At 39.3% G+C, this 20734-nt stretch overlaps 1 protein-coding gene across 5 annotated transcripts in view; it reads left to right on the top strand.

Moving 5' to 3' along the window:
- Window positions 1–20734, top strand: part of LOC135417813 (catenin alpha-3) — a 438645-nt gene that overhangs the window by 28130 nt on the left and 389781 nt on the right. For all 5 annotated transcript variants that reach the window (XM_064662319.1, XM_064662320.1, XM_064662326.1 and 2 more), the window contains 2 exons: window positions 301–467; window positions 12003–12122. In XM_064662319.1, the coding sequence (XP_064518389.1) occupies window positions 301–467; window positions 12003–12122 (287 nt within the window). The remainder of the gene's footprint in view (window positions 1–300; window positions 468–12002; window positions 12123–20734) is intronic.

Genomic DNA, 20734 nt, shown 5'->3' on the forward strand with positions numbered 1-20734 from the left:
GTAATATAACAAGCAGTGACTAGAGAAGTTTAACATATTGCCCCTGGCTTTGTTGTGTATGGTTAAGAGTAGTGAAGGCCAAGGGAATTATTTCAGAATTAAATGATTCAGTAGAACAAAAAGGGAACACCACTCAAAATGTGGCACATCCTGCATGATCTATAATAATTGGCCTTCATTTCAAGGCATTAGGGCAACAAGGAGATGCCAAGTGACTTGCCAGGTACCTGATGGAGCTTTAACGATTTCTTCCCCCCTGAGTGTTGCAATGCAGCCTATGTGTATGTGTTCCTTTTGCAGGTCAAGCCCTGAAGGTGTCAGCAGAGGCGTTCACCAGCGATCCCTGCTCCCTGCCCCGCAGGCAGGCCGTTGTCCCGGCAGCGCGCTCCCTGCTCGCGGCTGTCACAAGGCTGCTCGTTCTGGCCGACATGGTTGATGTGGTGTATTTACTGCAGCATTTGACTGTGGTGAGTAAAGGCTGGCTTAACACAGGCTCCCTTTAGCCACAGGTCTGCTGATGGTTCTTCCTGCACTGAAAATTCCTTTTGTGCTTGAGAATTGCAGGTCTCATGCACGTAACACTTTGGCACTTGGGGCAAATGTAGATTCCGGATGAAATTTGTGGAATGGACCAAAAAAAAAAGTCTTCTGCATGTAGCTCAACATACTTGATCTGGGGAAGTATCCATACTATATGGATACGTATCCCCAACTGTAGTTATCCATACAGTTGTATTTTAACTTTATTTCTTTGTTTTATTTCTTATTTACTTTCGATGCACAAAGCCTTCTTGATGTTTGTGGCAGAGCTAGGGAATAATTTATTTGTAGAGAATCTTAAAGGTGGGAATTTTATGTGGATATTTACAGAGGGAAAGAACTGAGTATGTAGGGGTCTGTCTCTGTGACAGAGACTGTCACTTTGTGCAAGAGATCAGCTGAAAGGAGAGAGAGATGATGGGTGAGAAGCTTGTCTGACAACTCCCCAGCTCCAGATATGTATTTGTATACTGCAGACAGAGGACTAGAAAGTCATAATGTTGGCAAAGCTTTAAAATTTGTGCAGTAGAAAATATTCACTAAAAGTCACTTTATTTTTTCGCTCAAAGGAATAACGTGTTTCACCACTACATATCACTACAGTGATGTTTTGGGTCGTATTTTGTCCACCTGGCTCCCTTTATACAGAAGGGATGTCTTCTGCCTTCTCTTCCATATAAAACTTACCAGTGGTCGTGTCCCATGTGAGCAGGCTTCCTTCCTTTTTTGAACACTGATTTTCATCTTGCCAGCATTATGCATCCTGAACACAGAAATGAGTTTCTTCTCTGGCTGCTTATTCCATTCCACCTGGTGTGTGTCTTTGCTCGGAAGAGTAAGGAATTGTCCTGTTTTTGTTTTCCTTTTACTTTTTTTTTACCCCAAACACCTTCAGTAATGTCTGACAAACTGATAAAAGTACAGATTTCTGTTGACTTCCTAATATTTCAGGGCAGAGGTGAATAATCAGTGCTATCTCTAATAATGCCTCATGCCACAAGAGGACCCACTGACTTAAAGGGGACCATGTTGAACAAGTTCAGTTTAGTGAGGGCAAGAGAATGAAAATTTGGCTCCAAATCAGAGTAGGAAAAGTATTTCCTGATAAACCAACGTTGTGTGGATTTCAATACTGTGTTTGAAAGATCCACTGCTGACAATTGTTAGAGATGCAGTACAGGCTAAATAAACACTGCCTTGCAGCAGCTTATATGTTGTATATGTATTAAATTTGACAGCTGTAAGAGAGGTGGCCAGTGTCTCTTGTATTCTTTGTGGTAAATTTTCCTAATTATGATATTTTTCATTGGTAGCCTATCACATTTTCCATACATATTTTCATAATCCTAGATGCACCCTTCTAAAGATCTTCTCAGTATGTTTTACATGAGAGAACTAAAATTAGGTAGTTTTCTTTGCTAGAGTTCCAGTATTTCCAAACAGCTGTATAATTCACGTCAGGCTTCCCATTTGAAAATGAAAACAAACAAAAACTGAAAATTATGAAAGAATGCAAAGTATCATTCAGGAAAAACTCCAGCACTGCAAAGAGTGCAGTTAAATTGTCATCTTCTCCCATACTTTAATTCAGTTCTCCTAATAGGAGTGAGAACTGAATTTGTCAATGACCTCTTAGAATAAATTAGTGTGGCGTAACACTCTCCATAATGCCTGTGTAAAAAAGACTCACCCTAGTTCTTGGAGCTGTTACATTTTCCATGTTTATTTAGTCTCTGCCCTGGCTGTTGAACTGGCCAACAGTGGTGTTGGCTGTAATGGTGTCTTTTTATGTTGACATCTAATTAGGAAATCGCCTTAGAAGAGAATTTCAACGTATGCTATTGAACATCCTTCCGTTTCTAATGACTTTTGGTCATGGCTCACTCAGCCAGATTTGAACGCAATTAAATATTTTAATGAATTTCAACTTGACTCCTTTCTAAAGCCTTAACTTAAATCATTATACTTTAAAACTCCCTTAGGAATTCAAATTGTCTTCAATGTGGACTTGCTCCAACAAAAAGACATTGTATTCACAGTGACTGCAGTGTGAAAGGAGACCTTGTCTTTGCTGTATCAGCTCTAATACTCTTGATTTTTGCATGTTCACATGCCTTGAAAATCAACTCTCTTTAAAAACCATTAGCTGTTTTTCTTCGCATTTGTTCTAAAATTTTAATACTTCTAACCACATTATCCTCTTCTTCAGATATGAGTGTTATGGCTGTTATAATTTAAGAGATGAGAAATTTCATTGCCTTTTATTTCTATATCTCTGAGCTCTATAATTTTCATAGAGTAAAATGACATTATAAAGGACCGAGCTAAAGTTAATTTTAAATTATTAAAGTAAATAAATGAAATAATACTAGAATAAAAGACATAAAAATTCTAACCAAGGAACTTTTTGCTTGCATGTATTAAATGGAAGAAAGTGGTTCAGCATCATCAAAGAACCCTGTAAAGTATTAATTAGATCTTACTCAGTATAAAAGTATTTTGAGGGGCATTATCTATTTATCTATCTAATGTCTTTTATTTATTTAATAGTCTGTTTATTATCTGCTTATGTATCGACTGTCAGGTACCTCCTGCCAGTTTATGTAGCCTCTAAGAGGATTGTTTTCTGTACATTTGACTCGGACTTTGGGTGGGTTTTGACATCTGTGTAATAAAGTCTTTATATGAAACAGAATATGATGCTGAAAATGCTGAATATTTTTGTCACAAAAATACTGAAATGTGACATTTTAAAAGTAGAAATAACAGGTCAGTCAGTTTGAAAGATTTTGGTAATCCTGGAGGGAATTTCATTCCGCATGTTCATAAACATACATTTGTTAACAAGAACTGAGCCTTTTGTAGCAGTTTCACTAAAAAAGCAGAGAGAATTTTGGTTGTTTTATGAATTCTATGGAATCTTCACCAAGCAAAGCGTGAATAAATGGATGTGTAAATGATGCATCTTAGACGCCAGTACAAACTCTCTGTGACTGATCACATTCTGGCACAGTCCACTTTTGGCCATTTGTGGAATTTAGAGCCTTTTAAGAGCATGAGAGTGCAGAGCAAACAGCAAGATCGTTTTAGAGTACACTGAAGAAATAAAAATACATCACACCAATAAGAAAGGTTTTGCTTCTTTAAACAACTTTTTTTTTTTTTTTTTTTTTAACCAGGGAAGAGTTTAAATAAATAGCTGTTTGTATCTGAGTTTCCATACCTATTTTAGAGTTTGAAATCTCTAATAAAACAACTGCATTGTGAAAAATGTAGTCAGACAAAGGGCTATCTCATGCCCTTGGATTCAGAGCTGTATTACAGCTCATTCATTATGGTTAGTAATGCTCGATATTGTTTAATTAAGTGAATTAACAGACTAATGGAATTGCTTGAATTTATTGATCAGGAGAGCACACAGGAAGATAACAAGTTTTGAGAATTTAATTCAAGGAGCATTGGCAGTCTGTCTTTCTCTAATTGGTTTCAGATCATGCTGAGCCAACATGTTTTATCTGCCTCTTTCCTCTTCTTGTCATGCTTGTAGATTTACTGTTTAAGTCTTCATATTTTTCATTAAAGCCTCAGACAGCGTGATCTTTATAAAATGCTTGCTTAGAGTTATTTAAAACTCTTGCCAGGAAATAAAAAAAAAGAGAATGATTACAGATAAGAAGCAACTTGTGAACTTTGACACTGTGAGCCCAGTGCTGTCTGTTCCTCCCTTTTCTGCAGAGTATTCCTCAGCATTAAACATTTTTTGAGCAGAACACAGTATGGTTACATAGAAGAAGAGAGGTAAGTCATCTCAGGCCTACAGAGACTTCAGGTGTAGGGACTTGGTTCAACTCCCATGGCTGTGATTAATTGATCTAGCCTGTCCAGATCCCTCTGTAGAGCCTTCCAACCTCCAGCAGATCAGCTTGGCCCATAGACTTGTGTGTGTCTGAGTGGTGGAGCAGGTTGCTAAACACTTCCCCTTGGATTGTGGGGACTTCATTCTGCTCTCCATCCCAGCCTTCCAGTTCAGGGGCCTGGGTTGTCTGGAAAACAACTGGTCTTTCTTTTAAAGACTGAGGCAAGGAAAGTGTTAAGTACCTCAGACTTTTCCTTGTACTTTGTCCCTGTTTTCCTCTGCATCCAACAGAGGATGGAGATTCTCTTTACCCTTCCTTTTTTTTTTGCTAATGTATTTACAGAAACCTTTATTATTGTCTTTTATGGCAGTAGCCAGATTAAATTCTACCTTCTTCCTGCCTTCCCAGTACCATGGCAAGAGAAATCTCTGAACATAAGGAGTGTTAAGAAGGTGACAGGAGTCTTTCTGGAGAAGATCTGGCTTCTCCTTTGGTTTATACTCCTATTTATTTTCTCATTAATCAACAGAAATGGATTCTTGCTGCTAATTGGACGTTGGTCTATGGTACATGGGATGCAGTTGTTTTTAATCAGGGCTGCAGTGTTTATCATTGCACTTTGCAAATTCTGTGGCTCTCTGAAATGTGGAGTAAATAACAGAGGAAAAGCAGCTTCCAAAGAATTACTTTTAAGAGTTAGGCTTTTCAGAGTGTCCTTTTGAGTGCAATAGGAACCTGGATCCACTTCTGTGCTTGCTATAGGAGCCTCTTGGCTGCTGCTTTGTAACTCATAAAAATAAATCATTGTCAAGCTGCGAGATGATAAATTCCAGATGAAATAAATTATAAGCACCTATGACACAAAGGTGATTGTGACACAGGTTAACATGGAAGACTTGAAGTCATCAGGAGCACGACTGAGTGTGAGAAATCCATATTGTGTCTGGTGATGAAGTTTGAAAATTATTTTGAGAGAGTTGGAAGGTGGGATATTGGACAAGCAGAGGCCTATTTGAAATAATTACTTGGACTGTGCAAATGCCTGCGTGCTCCAGTCAGTGACTAGGACCCCACTGCAGTCGACTCTTAGAAGCAATCAAGGAGAGGACATTGCTAAATGGTTTCCTTGAGTGTTTATTACTGTGTTTTGCTTCTGCAGCAACAGTTACCACTGAAGCGCGGTGCTTATAAGAGAATAATGTGGAAGTGATGTTCTGAAATTTCCTTCTATAGCGTGCTAATATTGGAAGGCAAATTCTAGGCTGGGAAAATAATCTTGGGAGATCATCTTGGCACATTATTTATTGGTAGTATGGCAATGAAGTCAGTAGAATGGCTTGTCTGATCAACAGTTATTTGTATCTCAAGCATGCACAGATCATTCTGATCTAGAGAAATTTATTTTGTAACTTGTTCTTGCTTTGGGAGGCAGAAATGAGGAAATGCATGCAGAACAAACAGTGTCTGCTTTATCGTCTAAATGCATGTCTTCAGACCTGCTTAAAATGAGAGCAAAATCATCTGATATTTTCTGAATGGAAAAAGCTATGTGAACTGCTCTCCATAAATCTCTACAAAGGAGGCACATTGCCCATTCCATTACAGCAAAATATGGGGAGAGCAACTATTTTCTCATAAGTATGTGTGTTCTGTAATTGGAGTTTGAGAGGTTTTGAATGTTTTTTTTTCAACCACATCTCTGAATAATTTAAAATAGTACATTTTGTGTAATTTAGTCTTTTAAAGAACCGGTACATTATTAAAACAGGAAGGTATTTTTCAACGAACAGCTTCCTTACGTCAGAATGGAAGTAAAAGTTGCTTTTTGTCCTTAATTCAACTTGTATTAATCCATGTGAAAATGAAGAGAAATATTTCACCAATAGAAAAAATAGTTCAATGCTATCGCACAGTGGAAGATGATAGCACTGATATTCTGAAATACAAGTACTCTTTCACTTCTGCAGCTCTAGACAAAGCAGAAAAGAGTAATTTCTCCTTATTCTTGAATAACAGATTGGCGTTTTGTAGCATTGGCCCTAAATCTGAACCAAGTATGTAGAAGGGGACTAAGTAAAGGATGTGCAGCAGGCCATTTGATTACATCGTCCTTATAACTTAGCTGGACTCCCAGGCAAGTGACATTAAAGGTGTGTGGTTTGTCAAACAGCATCTTGCACAGACTGCAGAAACAGTGTCTGCTGCCTCCCACACCTCTTGCTGTTGATGTGGAGATTGTAAAGTTTTTGCCGGGAATATGACTTTGTATTCTGTATTTAATGATGTCTCCTCCCGCCTTTCTGAATTGTAAGCAATGAAACACTTTGCACTGCATGTTTATAATCTCACATTTTTGTGGCCTGGCCTCTTCTTTAGCTAGGAAGCCATTAATTTTCATGGCTCATGTTGAGGTTCTCAGGATTGCCAAGGGAATGCCATTAGAGAATTTTGTCCACCTGAGACCGAGCAAGCTCCAACCTGGGTAGTGCAGAAGCCTCTTCTCTTTGAACTCATTGTCTCATTTTTGTTACATATGACAGAAGAGAAGTTGTTCCAGGGTTCCTGAATGTATGTGGAGGGATAGTGGAGAAAAAAATCAAAATGACTACATCAGGAGCTCGTAAAGACAACAGAGGATTCTCAGCTCTTAGTTGGCTTTACTGTAGGAGAAACTGCAGTCAGAGCTCATGTCTGTTTTTTGACATCACAGTGAGTTGTGAGACTACAGGAAGTGCCAGGGTACTTGGCTCTAGTCCTACACTTTTTGGTTTTGGGTTTTTTTTCGTGTGAAAGGAATGCTGTAATGTTTGTGAATGGAATATAATGTTCTTCTGTTTAAGTTATGAAATTGTGTGTGCAGTATCTGTGCTACGAAGTTATCTATGGTAACTTCACAAACAGAAGCAGCTCTGATTAAATCATAGAGATAAAATCAGTCCAGGTAGTTACCCAGTAGTGCCACAGAGAGCAAAAGTAGTAAAGGACTTCTACTTCTCAGCTTTCAGAAACTGTTCAAAGCACTTTGAAAAAGTGACAGGCGAAAAAGGGTATGAGTGAATCTCTTATGGTTATTGACATTTGGTTATTGGTGAGAGGAAAAAAAACAACTAGTATTTCTTTTCACCTCTAGACAGTAGAGATAAGAGAGGTTTTCTTGCCATTCACCCCACCAGTGGTGGTTCACACTGATATGAGAATGACGCAGAAAGATCCAGATGTGGTTTTAAGTTTAACATGTGCTGATAACCTTTGTATGCCAAGGCCCTTTTTTGATTTCTTGTTGGTGGCAGTGAAAAGAGCATATGTGTGTTTTCTGAAAATGGCTTGGTTTTTTATTTACTTTTGAGTAAAAAAGAGTTTTTCCCTTTCATCTAAAGACAAACTTCTCAGTGGATGTCCTGGCAGTTACCCTTCTATTTTTTTGAAGAGCGTTGCCCTTGGAGTTACACATACAACACATTTGGTTTGTATTTGCTTGTGCTGGTTCTTACGTCTCTTTCCAGAGAGCCAAATGCATTATTAATGTTTAGGTTGCTTCAGGACATAAGAAAGTGAGTGAGCTTGATAGTAGAACTCCTGCCAAATGAAGAATTGAAGCTATGGGATTAAGTACATTCTTAAAAGGATGATGATGATGATGATTCTACAGCTGTGTTGTTGTCTAACATGTTGATGATTATATAAAAAAAAAAGGAAGAAACCTCCAAAAAAGACTGGACCATACATCAATTTAGTGAGTTTGGGAATCATTAGAGACCTTATCCCTGTTTTATTCAACCCCTCAAGAGGGTGCAGCAGCTTTGGGCTAATTTCTGGAGAAACATGTCATAGTTTGAAGCAGAGGGTGTATGACAAACTTTACAGGTATATTTTGAGTAGCTTCTTACACACTTATAAAGTGGGAGCACTGTGGAGCACTATGGATAGCTTTTGGTCACCTTAAACTGTACTCAGTTGTAATTAAATTTACTTCAACCTAAGGGAATAGCCAGGAGTGGGAATTGATGAAAGCAAGCACTGCAAATGCAAGGCTTGGAAATCAACTCTGAGGCAGAGAGAAAATCTGAAAACAACAAATCATACAAAAAGTGGAAGATAATGAAGCCAAATGGAAAAAAATAGAGTCTTGCAGTTTTGTGTTGGTGTTTCTGTTCTGTCACCCCTATTGTTACAGAATTCAGGAACGTATACTTTGGGTGAGAAAGCTTTCATTTTTTGGCAGCAAACACTTCAAATGCAACTAGAAAGTCTCCAGTTAACCTCTAGTGGTGCTGAAGGAGGTAGAGTAAAATAAATTACAAATAGCTATAAACACTGCCTTAACTTGATTTTTGGTTATGAGAGCAGTGAGACTGAAATGAAGACTGCAGCGTGGCAAACATGAAATGCTACCTTGCCTGATGATTCCAGGGTGTGTGTTGTAAATCATCAGTGAAAATCTACTGCAGCTGCTTATTATCCTCAAAGAGGAATTACCTAGTGGCTGTTCAACAGCATATACAGCTTGGGCTTGAGCTCAGTCAAATGCCCATGGAATAGGTCACACTGGAGCACTCTACATCTATGATCAGCGCTAGCTGTCAGTTCTGTAGTCAGCTTGCTGACTGTAAGGGGGGACTGAAGGGACTGAAGATGAGTAGAGGTTTGGCTTTGGTTTTTTTCTTTCCCTTCTGCTGCTGTTGTTCATTTTTCCAATTCAGTGACTGTAGTTTTAGCAAAGGTATAGAGAAGTGGTTGCTGTAGTTACTTCTGAAGTGCTTGGTTTTCCAGAACTGACTGGAAAGCAGTCCATTACTTTTGGTCTTCTGCCTCATTCCCTGAACATCAGTACCACATGTGAGCTTACAGTGGGTAATTCATCTACAGGGCCTGTAACCAGTAAGCTAAGTCACTGTTTTGGAGGATTTACAAGATATGTAGTTCTTCTTGATTATATAGATGTAAATAAATAAACGTTTATAGACTTGCTCCTGATGGTAATCACTGTGATAACAAAATATTTCTGAACTGCTTAGAGCTTTGCAGCTGTCACATACTTGTGAGGTGAAAAAGACTATTTACAGATAGGGAAACAGAGAAAATTAGAGAAGGTTCATGATTTCCTTGAAGGTAGAAAGGAAGCTGGACCTCCAATTCTCCTTCCACACAAATCTTTGCCTCTCTGTTACAGGTCCTACAGGTGGGCTGGTATTGTGCATCTCTTTGAAAAATATCAGTCCTATTTTTAACAATAGTGTATGTGAGCAGAAATGTGGGAGACAATAAAAAGAGTTTTTTCAAATATATTAATGGAAATAGGCAGTATAGAAATATCATTGGCCTGTTCCAGGATCAGGATGTTCACCTCCCAGGCAGCAGAGGAGTTTAGTGTTTTCTTTGCCTCTGTCTTCAACATGGATGATGGACCAAGGGGGTATCAGTGCCCTGAGCTGGAGGACCATAAGTGTGAGAACAAGACACTTCCAGTCGACCCTGAAATTGTGTGGGATCTGCTGCTCCAGCTGAATCCCTGAAAATCTATGTGGCCTGCTGGGATTCGTCCCAGAATCGTCAAATAGCTGCTGATGTCATCGGAAAACCTCTCGATGATTTTGGAGTGGTCTTGGGAATCCAGAGAGGTCTCAGATGACTGGAAGCTGGCAAACATTGTCCTGATTTTCAAGAAGGACCAGAAGCAGGACCCCAGAAATTACTGCTACTGTGATTGAGGCCTGTCAGTCTCACTTGAGTGCCTGGAAAAGTTATGGAGAAGATTATTCTGGGAAGTATTGAAAAACACCTGAAAGACAGTCATTGTTCACAGCCAGCACAGCTTCATGAGGGGAAAGTCCTGCTTATCCAACCTGATTTCCTTCTATGGCAAGGTAACCCACCTAGCCGATCAAGAGAAGCCAGCTGGATTTGAGTAAAGCTTTTGATCCTGTCTCTCCCAGGATCCTTCTGGACAAACTGTCCAGCCCACAGCTGGATAAACACATCGTGTGGTGGGTGAGCAATTGGCTCATGGGTTGAGCACAGAAGGTGACAGTCACTGGGGGGACACCAGACTGGTGACCTGTCACTGGTGGGGTTCTGCAGGGCTCCATGTTGGGGCCTGTGCTCTCCAACATCTTCATCAGTGACTTGGATGCAGGACTGGAAGGGACACTGAGCAAGTCTGCAGACAACACAAAACTGGGAGGAGCTGTTGACTCCCTCGAGGGCAGGGGGGCCCTGCAGAGAGACCTGGACAGATCCCAGAACTGGGCAATCACCAACCAGAGGAAGCTCAACAAGGGAAGTGCGGATTCTGCACCTGGGATGGGCCAACCCAGGGTGTATGGACAGACTGGGGAAGGAGAGGCTGGAAAGAAGTGCCAGGAAAGGGCCCTGGGGGTCCTGGTTGATGTCCAGTTGTCCATGAGTCAGCAGTGCCCTGGCAGCCGGGAGGGCCAACCCGGTCCTGGGGGGCATCGGGCAAAGCATCGCCGGCTGGGCCAGGGAGGGGATTGTCCTGCTCTGCTCTGACCTGGGGAGGCCTCACCTGCAACATTGGGGCAGTTTTGGGCACAACTAGTATATAAGAAAGATATTAAGACATTAGAGAGTGTACAAAGCAGGGCAATGAAAATGGGGAAGGGCCTTGAGGGAAAGCCATATGAGGAGCAGCTGAGGGCACTTGGTGTGTTCAACTGGAGAAGATGAGGCTGAGGGGAGACCTCACTGCAGTTGCAACTTCCTTGTGAGGGGAAGATACTGGGCTCTGCTCTGTGATGACCAGTGACAGACTCCAGGGAATGGCCTGAAGTTGTGTCAGAGGAGGTTTAGGTTGGATATTACAAAGAGGGTCTTCCCCCAGAGGGTGGCTGGGCACTGGAACAGGCTCCCCAGGGCAGGGGTCATGGCACCAAGTGACAGAGTTCAAGAAGTGTTTGCATGATGCTCTCAGGCACAGGGTGTGACTCTTGGGGATGGTCCTGTGCAGGGTTGGACTCGATCCTTGTGGGTCCCTTCCAGCTTAGCATATTCTGTGATATGAAAGAAGTTTTAACTTCTAAAAGTAAGATCTATAATGAAGTATAATTAAAGTTGTCACAGCTTTTGTGCAGAATGTGAGCACACGGCCGACAGTCATTATCCGGTCTTTCAAATTACTCTTGATAAGAAGCACCCTTTCATAATATATAAATATAATATATTTATAATATAATATATAAATTCTACTTGTAGGCTTGATATAATGAGGAGTTCACGGCCTGTATAAAGTTTCATATACTTTTCTTAGTTGAAAAAAAAAATATTTAAATATATATGAATATATGTTTTATCCTGTAACATGGCATAGAGAAAGAACTCACCTGTAGAGGTTGTGTTGATTGCCAGTGTTTTGTCTTATGCAAGCCTGACCTATGAAGTTAGAGGACTTCATTTAACTGAACAGGGCATATTGGTTTGCATTCTGTGATTAGTTTCAAAACAAAACTGCAGAGATATCTAAAAGGTTAGAGGTGACACAGCTCCATAACATTAGCATTTAGTAGAAAAAAATCCTAATACAAAGTAAAACACAGCAACTGTGTGAATTACAATTTTTTCTTTTTTTCTTTTTTTTTTTAACCATCACAGTTTCAAAGAACATTTGAATCTTTAAGAAATGTATCCAGTAAATCTGAGCTACAGAAAACCTACCAGAAGTTTCGAAAAGATCTGGAAAATCTGGATTATTTGGCATACAAACGTCAGCAGGTAAGAACTGGGAAGCTTGGTAAGAAGACATAGAATACTGGACATAAACCCGGTGGATGGTAAAAGGGATGTGTTTGATGGAGTTCCCTGTCCTGTCAGTAGGGTTTTGTGCTTTGTGCAGGGTTGTCAGGTGAGGCAGCAGGAGGGGTGGCAAGGCTGTTTAATGCGTATGATGTTGGACTGCCTGTGTTGTGATTTCTCAGCAGAGAGGAGGACAGGCAAAGCAAGTAAGTGAGGCTTAGCAGACTGTTGAATTTTGCATTAACATGTAACAGTTTATTGTTGCACTTCTATTGAAGTGCTTAGAAGTACAGTTTGCATTCTTTTACTTGAAAAATGAGCTAAATCCATAAGTTAATGGAATTTGATACTGACTGTACATTCAAGCCACTAATTGTTTCTTCTTTAGAAATGAATTTCTGAGGTTAGATTGCGTAAGACTTTGAAGCATAAAGTCTTTGACTTGTGCTTGCAAGATCAAGGTTAAATTGAATTATTAACATGTATTTAATGTTGGATATTCTGTCACTTATACATAGCTTATGTGAAAATGTCAACTCTCATAATAAGTATTCACATTTTTTTTGTTTTGATAACATAAGACTTTGCCTCTTTCAGTGTGCAGGAGAAATGCTGTGACACTTCTTGTTGTGGTTTGTATTTTCCTTAAATCAGTCGCTTGGTGTCAGTGTTGTCAAACAGTTCATTTGCTTGGGAGCAAATCACTTGCAGCTGTTTCTATCAATATAATTGATTAGATTACCTGGGTCTTAGTTAATTTGCACTGTATACCTGAGCAGTAGTTATATGGTTATGCTGAGTAGTATTTTATCTGCTTGTTGATACCAAGATTTTCTCAATATATCTCAATAGTACTTGCTGCAGAATCTACAGTGAGGGATTTGAAAAGCTGCTGCATCTATTTAGTATAGAAGATGTTTTGAATTTTGTCCTGCTGGGATAAGGAAGTGATTTTTCTGTGAAAGGATAGACAATTGTTTTGAGTACTGTGCAAAAATCACAGCCCTGGTTTGGGACTGAAGCTATTGTGAGTTTTTGACATGTTTGTGGAGTATGGGCATTTAATTGATAACAATTTATATACTCTCATATTAGCTTAAGGGTATATTCATAGCCCCACTGTCAAAATGTTGAGTAACTGCCATCTGTTTGGAGACAAATAATTATATATAATATGAATATGAATCCATTCAAGGTAAAATAAGTGGTTTATGTACTAAAAGTAATGAATATTGCTTTTGAATGAAACACAGTTATCCACTTCTGTCCTTTTTCTTCAGACATAAGGCATGAAGTGGAATATAGCAATGTGATTCTTCAGTGGTAAAATTTACAGGACAGATGGGAAATTGAAACTGTGCCTTTTAAATGTTGCTTCAAATGACCCACATTGACTCTGATTTATAAGCACAGACCACACGTCGATGAGTGGTAGCAGTATACAAGAGGCAAACTTGTTTGGAATGGTGGTTTATATTAAGCTGTTTTTAACTGGTAGATCATCCCGAATTTTCAGATAGCCAGCAGATTGCCAACAGAAATGTCTCTTTAAAATGCTCAATGAGGTCAAGAATGCAGTTCTGCCTTTCTTTATACTAAACCCCCAAAGTTGTTAGCAGATGTTGGTCAGCCTTTCAAAACTTCAGGTTCTGGTTTTGCATGTGGTTGAGTTGAGCTGGTGTGGAAGTGGTCACGGTGGCGAAATTCTTTGGTGGTTACAGAGCAGGAAGATGGGAAGTTCTTGGAGTTGGAGACATCGTGTTGGAAAGCAGAATGGTGTGGATGACATCTAGTATTTTGGTCAAGAAGCCTGAACAATACTCTTTGCCATTCTTCTGTGTCCCAAACATGATATGAAGTATTAAACCACTTCTATATGTCACATCTTGTTACTGTTGCTGTCTGTAGAGGACTCCCAGTGTGCTTAATCTGCTTCAGTGTGTTAAACTGACTTAAAATTCCTTGCTTTTTGGTGATCTCAATATTTTGTTGCTCAGTTGCTTGCTTATTGCTCTCTCTCCTCAATCCAGATGGATGTCCCTTCATCCATGAAACTTATGGTGACCTAATCTTTCTGTGTGCTTCCAGAGTTGTGTTGCATGTGCCAGAGAAATTCCTTTGGGTTGGGAACATCAGTTTATAGCAAGGCTGCCATTTTGAAGCCTGCCAGGAGATTCCTGTCTCTCAGAAATGTTTTTCTTTTTTGTCCAGGAGATAGTTTGGCAACTCCTTTGAACTAAAACAAGCTTTTGATTTCTTTGATACTGTCTCATCTCTGAGACTTGACTAAAAAAGAATAGCTCCATGCCACAGTGAGTAGTAGAACTATTCTCTTGCTCTGTGACTTTTTGGAATGTTTCCAATAAGAGCTAAGTCAGCTTTACATGGGTTTGGATTAACCTAAATATTAACACATCTGCAATATGAATAATTACAGGGGAAATGAGATAGGACAAAATGGTAAAGCACTTGGGGATAAGAGAGGACTCTGATCCCAACACTGCTCTTGGAATACTGTAGTAGGTGCAGGCTTCCTTTTTTCTTGTGTGTGTCTTTGTTCCTATTGAAGGGAAGTGGTCCATATATTGTTCAGCTGGAACAGTACTGGTTTAAGGCTATTCATTATAATTATCTTACTGTAAGGTCATTTCAGGAATATTGGGCAATAGCTACAATAAAAATGGAATTATAATCAAATCCAATGGTATTTAGCACCTGTCAAACTGAAAAATTATCACAGTTGCTGCTGGTTTCAGGGTTAACAGTGCCTTTAGGGTGCTGCTGGCTGTAATCCAAAACTTAGTTTTTGCCTAGAATTCTCCACCAGTGTGGTCATCTAACTGTTGACAACAGGACTTTAGTACGTGTACACACACAAAAACAGTATCCTGTTGTAAAGCTATGCTAATTTAAAGCTTCCTTATTTGATTTGATTTTGGTTTTGGTTGTATTCCCTCAAGGTAATTGTGTGTTAAAGTTCTGAATCTATGTGAAACCATTTTCGTTATTCCATTTTAAAATCATTTTAGGATTGCTTTCTGATGACTGTTGTGTTAGAAATTCAAGAAGTTAAGGGCTGTATCAAAGATGCTTATGGGAAATAATGTTTCCAGGAGATGGAGCAGAGCCACTGCCTGTTTTACTTCACATTAGCCCATTGTTACCTGTCTTCATGACCATACAGGCCAAATTTGCATTTTAAAAGTTTTAATTTTGAATGCAGACTTACGCCTACAGTCAAATGATATTTCTTTTTGTTAAAATGGACCGAGTGCACTTTTATTCTCTGCCTTTGATTGTTCAAAACTTTGGGGGGAGAGAATTGAGAGGGTGAACGTGTGAAGACTCGTGGGGCAAACGGTTTACAAAGTATGCTGAAATTTGGAGGGAGTTCAGGGGGAATTATTTGTTGTTAAGAAAACAAGCATAATGATAGAAAACGTAAAGAACTCAGTCGTGGGGCTTATCTGGAAAAAGTTATGGCTTAGAAATGTCAGAAATAGAGGTACTTGATTAAAGCTCTGTTCTAGTACACAGAAATATGAGAAAATCCAATGGATGGAAGTCAGAAAAATTCAAACAAGAAAGCAATTGACAATTAACTACAGAGATGGCTTAGTTAAGAGGTGCAGTACATTAATCATTGCTTGTAGCCTTTATATCCCTTATCCATGCCTTTCTAAAAGATATGGAGTAACTGAGATGCAAATCAAACGGGCAGGAATTAGGAAATTTTTATGGCTTGTGCTATTTAATGAATTTGAATGAGAATTCACTTCTTTTTTTCTCTAGACTTAGGAATGACAGTGCATTTGGTTGTGTATTTGAGGGTAAAGGCAGAATTATGTCTTTTGAATTGCTATCTTGGATTAATAAATGGGTGAATTTGTTTACTTTTGTATTTACCACTCTGCCACTGTACAAACATTTGCAGGGTTGGATGTAGTGAAATCTTGTTTAGGATTTTTCAAAGAAGCCTAGGACTTCACTCTTGAGTAATTTTAAGGACATATAGGCATTTGATTCCCATTAGTTTTCTGAAAATGCCTTGTCTCCTTTCCTCCTTTAATATTTAGTCACACAATATTGATTATAAAATGAGAGTATAGGTTGTATTTCCAGTATTCTAGCTGCTTATTATCCCTTGACGTAAGAACAACTATCTATCATGCTGTTGTGTAATTAAAGTAGTTGATTTATGCATTCATTTTAAAAAAAGCAAACAACAAATCAGTCTCAGTGTCTAAGAGAGTGAAAAATTATGACAGTTCTGTTTTGAGGCACCTGATGTGTTTTAGTAATTCCGTGATTATAGTTCTGTCGTTCGACCATTGCTTCTGTCTGTCCTGTGTATCTGTGTGGCTTCCTTAATGGGTGAAGAGGATTTCCTTCTCCCTGCCCACCTGAAAGTGCTGATATTCCCTGTTTATATTTTTTTATCCATATTCAGGGTGGTAGGGAGGAAGACTTTTGTATCCCCCCTCCACATTTGCCACAGTGTGTGCCATCGTTTTCCAGCTCGGCTTTTCAGTTGGACGTGCCTGCCTGTAGTGGCAGTCTTGCACGATTTTAATTTGCAAACAATTTGTATCTCACTGCGTGCAGTTTTTCTGTCTCTGCATGGAAACTAGACCTCTGAGGGAAAAAAAACTTTTCTGGGAAAATAAAACAGAGAACTTATTTTTTAAAAACAATGGTTTGGCAGCTTCTGTGTTTGGTGTGGATTTTATTTTGGTGTGTGTGGCCCATGATATGGAGATTTGGTGAGCTCACTGTACAGCTGCTCAGGGAGCAGGGGGAGGGTTTTTCTGGTCTTCTCATATATAGTGTTTTTACTTTTAAAAATCTGAGCATCAAAATTAGGTAAAATATACAAGAAACTTCAGGGGGAAAACCAGAAAGTGTAGTTGTATAGTTGGTCACATTTGCATCCATGTGTCTGATAACTGTTCTGTTGTTAATGCCAAAGCTGCTTGATGCTGATGGCTTCATCCAGCCTGACCTTAGTGTGCTGAGGGAATAACAAGAAGTCGATTTTTACCAAGTAATTAAAAGTGTTATTATAAAGGAGCACTCTAATTCTAAAAATGTATTGAAATTGCTGCTGAAAGTATAAACACTGGCAAACTGAAGAGTGCATGGGATTCCTCTTTGGACCAATGAGGGTGTATCCAAAACTCGGAGGAACAATTTGCACTTAATTGCTTTTTCTGCAGCTGTGATAAATGGATGAAATTTAAAGAGACAAGGAAGTATATTTTTGTCTTCCAAATGTACAAGGAGTGAAGTAGTTGCTCAAATCCTACCAACAATGCAGTCATGAAGGTCTTGCTGTCTCACACGTCTTTGAAATGTTCTCCTGTGAGTTAGTATGTTTTGGAATTTGGGGGAAATGGGCAGAATTCTGGTTTATTTTTGCATCTAGAATGAGAATTATGAGAAATAATATCTTCCCCCTTTTTATATAGCCTGTGAAGGATCTAAGTAGTTAGTATGTAAAGTCTTCAGCCTCCAAGATAAGAAGACTCAAACTATTATCTGAGGTGCCCATAGCAAAACCCCTTCAAAACTTTGATATTAGAAGGGGGGAGTTCTGAAACAGTGATCTATTTTCAGAAATAAAACTAGTGATACTGTAAAGAGGTTGAGATAGACGTGGGATTTCTTTAAACCTGCCTCTCACTTTCCTGAGAAAACAGAAGGGGACCTGTAGGGATCCTGGGAGTTGAGCAGAGGGCTAAAAAAGCTCCCCCCCAGTCTTTTCAAAGCTCAGACTGTTGCTGTTTCTATGAAACAGTTACTTTTAGCTGTACCCAAAATGTCCTGAGTTTCCTGTCTAGTCTTGCCTCTGATAAATGTAGCTAAAATGTCTTAGGAGCCAAGGATGGATGATGCTTCAAGTTCAACCATGGAGTCCCCAGGTCATTTAAAAACAAACAGTACCAAACAGAGTGTGACACTGGGAAGGAAATGAGGTCTTCGGCTGGAATTAAGTTACAAAAACAACTAAGTGAGTAATATTAAAAGGGCATGACTTTAAAAAGCTGATAAAGAATATTGCATGCATTCCATGGGGGACTTGCAAACACCACTGATTTTGTACCTGGACATTTGCTTTGGTGCCATATATGTCTCCTATAGGAAATTTGATGTGTGGGTAGTTTATTTCAGTGGTAAACAGGGACTCAGAACTCCATACTTTCAGTAGACTAGAAACCAGATTTTTCCCCCAAATGAAATAGACTGTTACTTCAGATGGTATGTTTATTCTAAGGTGGGACAAAACCACAATTTGTGGAATGTAAACGGGATCAGAGTCTAAGGAGAATAATACTTTATGATGCAGCAATAACTGACAATATGACAGAGTATTCTGCCAGACAGCAATGTCCACTCAAGGAACAAACAAAACTACACTTTTATGCAGCAGGAGTGAGGTGAGCCTTAAAAGGACAAAATCATTTAGAGTTGATAGTTTTTGATTTCTCGGGACAGTTTATTAAAAGAAAACAACAAAAAAAAAGATAGTGCAAAGTATTTGTCAAGTGTATTTTAACAGATGCCATCACTGAAAAAGCTGAGTTTAGTAAACTCTTTCATGTTTATTCTAGATGAAGCTGCATACTGTGCTCTCCAGCCACGCTGACCGTTGTCTTTATCTAAAATGTTAAAACCTCCAGTGACAGATTCCACAACATCCCTGACTCTTCTTGCATTTCAAATTCTTTTTCCTAGTGTTTAGTCTGAATCCCTCTTTAATACATTCATGATCATGGCATCTTGTACTTCCTACTATAAAAATAAGAATCAGATTATTCCTTTTTGCTTTGCTGTGCTCTTGTGTGTATTATCATGATCGTGCCTATCTCTCAGGTTTCTCTGCAAGTAGCTCATCTTTCCTGCTAAGTCATGCTTTTGACATCTTCTGTTATATCCTGTGGCTCAAATGCTTCTACCCCATTATTAAAGGATGCTGTTGATAAGTAGAATGGAAGGATTTCTTCCGATGTCTTCTGTTTACACCTATGTGATTTGACTTCTCTTGGTAGCACAACCATCTTTGTGACTTTTTTAGGCAGTTCCTGTGAAGTGTTGCCTAATGGGTTGTTAGCAATCATCCCTTGTGCAGCTGACTGTTCCTGCCTGTGTGATGACTTGTGCTGCCCTTCCTGAACTCCATCCTACCTATGCAGCAAATGCCTATTTATAAACATCACTGTGAGTTCAAATCCTGCCCTCCAGTGCACTAATGGTTCCTTGACCTCCCCTCCCCAGGAAATCCCTTTCTATTTTCTTATCCCAGTTATGTTCCATAGTGAGGCAACCAAAACAGACCCCTGCAGAAAATCATTTAATGCATGTCTGTAGTTGCAGAGAATCATTGGTAATTGCTTTAAAGAAATCTCTATTGATTCCAGAGAAATTTAGTCTATTTTTCTCCCATGTATTTATACAAAAGTGATATGAGACTATCAAAATCTAGTCCTATTATGAGATATTTGCTACTAATGCTATGAATACAAGAACAGAAGCATAAAGAAATTAGGCTGATTTGGTGAGACTGGCTTTGGACAAAAAACCAGCCTGGTGGCTATTACTCATTCCTGTATTTATTTCTAGATAAATAAATAGTGTCCTTCATTATTTGTTCTATTTTTTTTCTTCAGGAGTCTAAGTGTAGCTGGCTGGTCTAATTGCTTGGTTTCTGTCTTTGGAAAAGGCTAGTTAAGTTTGGTCCCCTTCAGTCTTCCATTGCCATGCAGATCTCCTCTCCCTCACACTGTATCACTGACAGCAAAGAGTGCTGTCACCAACCCACGAGTTCTTTGTCATCACAGGGTGACGTTCATTCAACCTACTGCCTGAATGAAACATGTTGCTGTTTATTTTGCAGGTTTTTGATGTTCCTTTCCAAGAGTAATGAGTGCCATCATTAAACTAAAGTGGCTTTCAGAGCTTCACATAGTTCCTCCTCATTGATTAAATAAAATCTTATAAATATTATAAAACATAACACTTTCATGTTTGTACATGAGAAGCAATATTTGTGTTTGGACTAGGTCTAAGTGCTGACTTCATATCTCTGGAATAATAAAGGTTAAGGAGCATTATTTTCAAAGAGTGTGACAAGTTCTTTGTCGCTCTCTTATCGTGGCTAGCCTTCGCGAACGAAGATTTGGGAAGGTTCTCCTTCGAGAAGAACAAGGACTGGTTTGATGAAAACAATCAAGAGATCCAGGACTTGTTGAGGAAGAAGAGAACCACCCACCAAGCACACCTTGCACTGCCATCCTGTCACGTAAGAAAAGCAGCCTTTCGTCTCGCATGCAGCAAGCTCCAACAGAAACTCTGTGACATCCAGAACAAGTGGTGGATCGATGTAGCAGGAAATATTCAATTATGCACAGACATGGGTGACCACAGAGGATTCTGTGAGGCCCTGAAAACAGCATACGAGCCTACATACCAGGTCCAAAGGCCTCTACTCAGCACAGACGGTCAAACGCTTCTGCCAGATAAAACCTCCATTCTGAACCGATGGTCTGAACACTTTCAGACTCTTTTCAGTACCAACTGTGTAGTTCAAGATG

The sequence above is a fragment of the Pseudopipra pipra genome, chromosome 8, assembly GCF_036250125.1.
Source record: "Pseudopipra pipra isolate bDixPip1 chromosome 8, bDixPip1.hap1, whole genome shotgun sequence".
Lineage (NCBI taxonomy): Eukaryota > Metazoa > Chordata > Aves > Passeriformes > Pipridae > Pseudopipra > Pseudopipra pipra.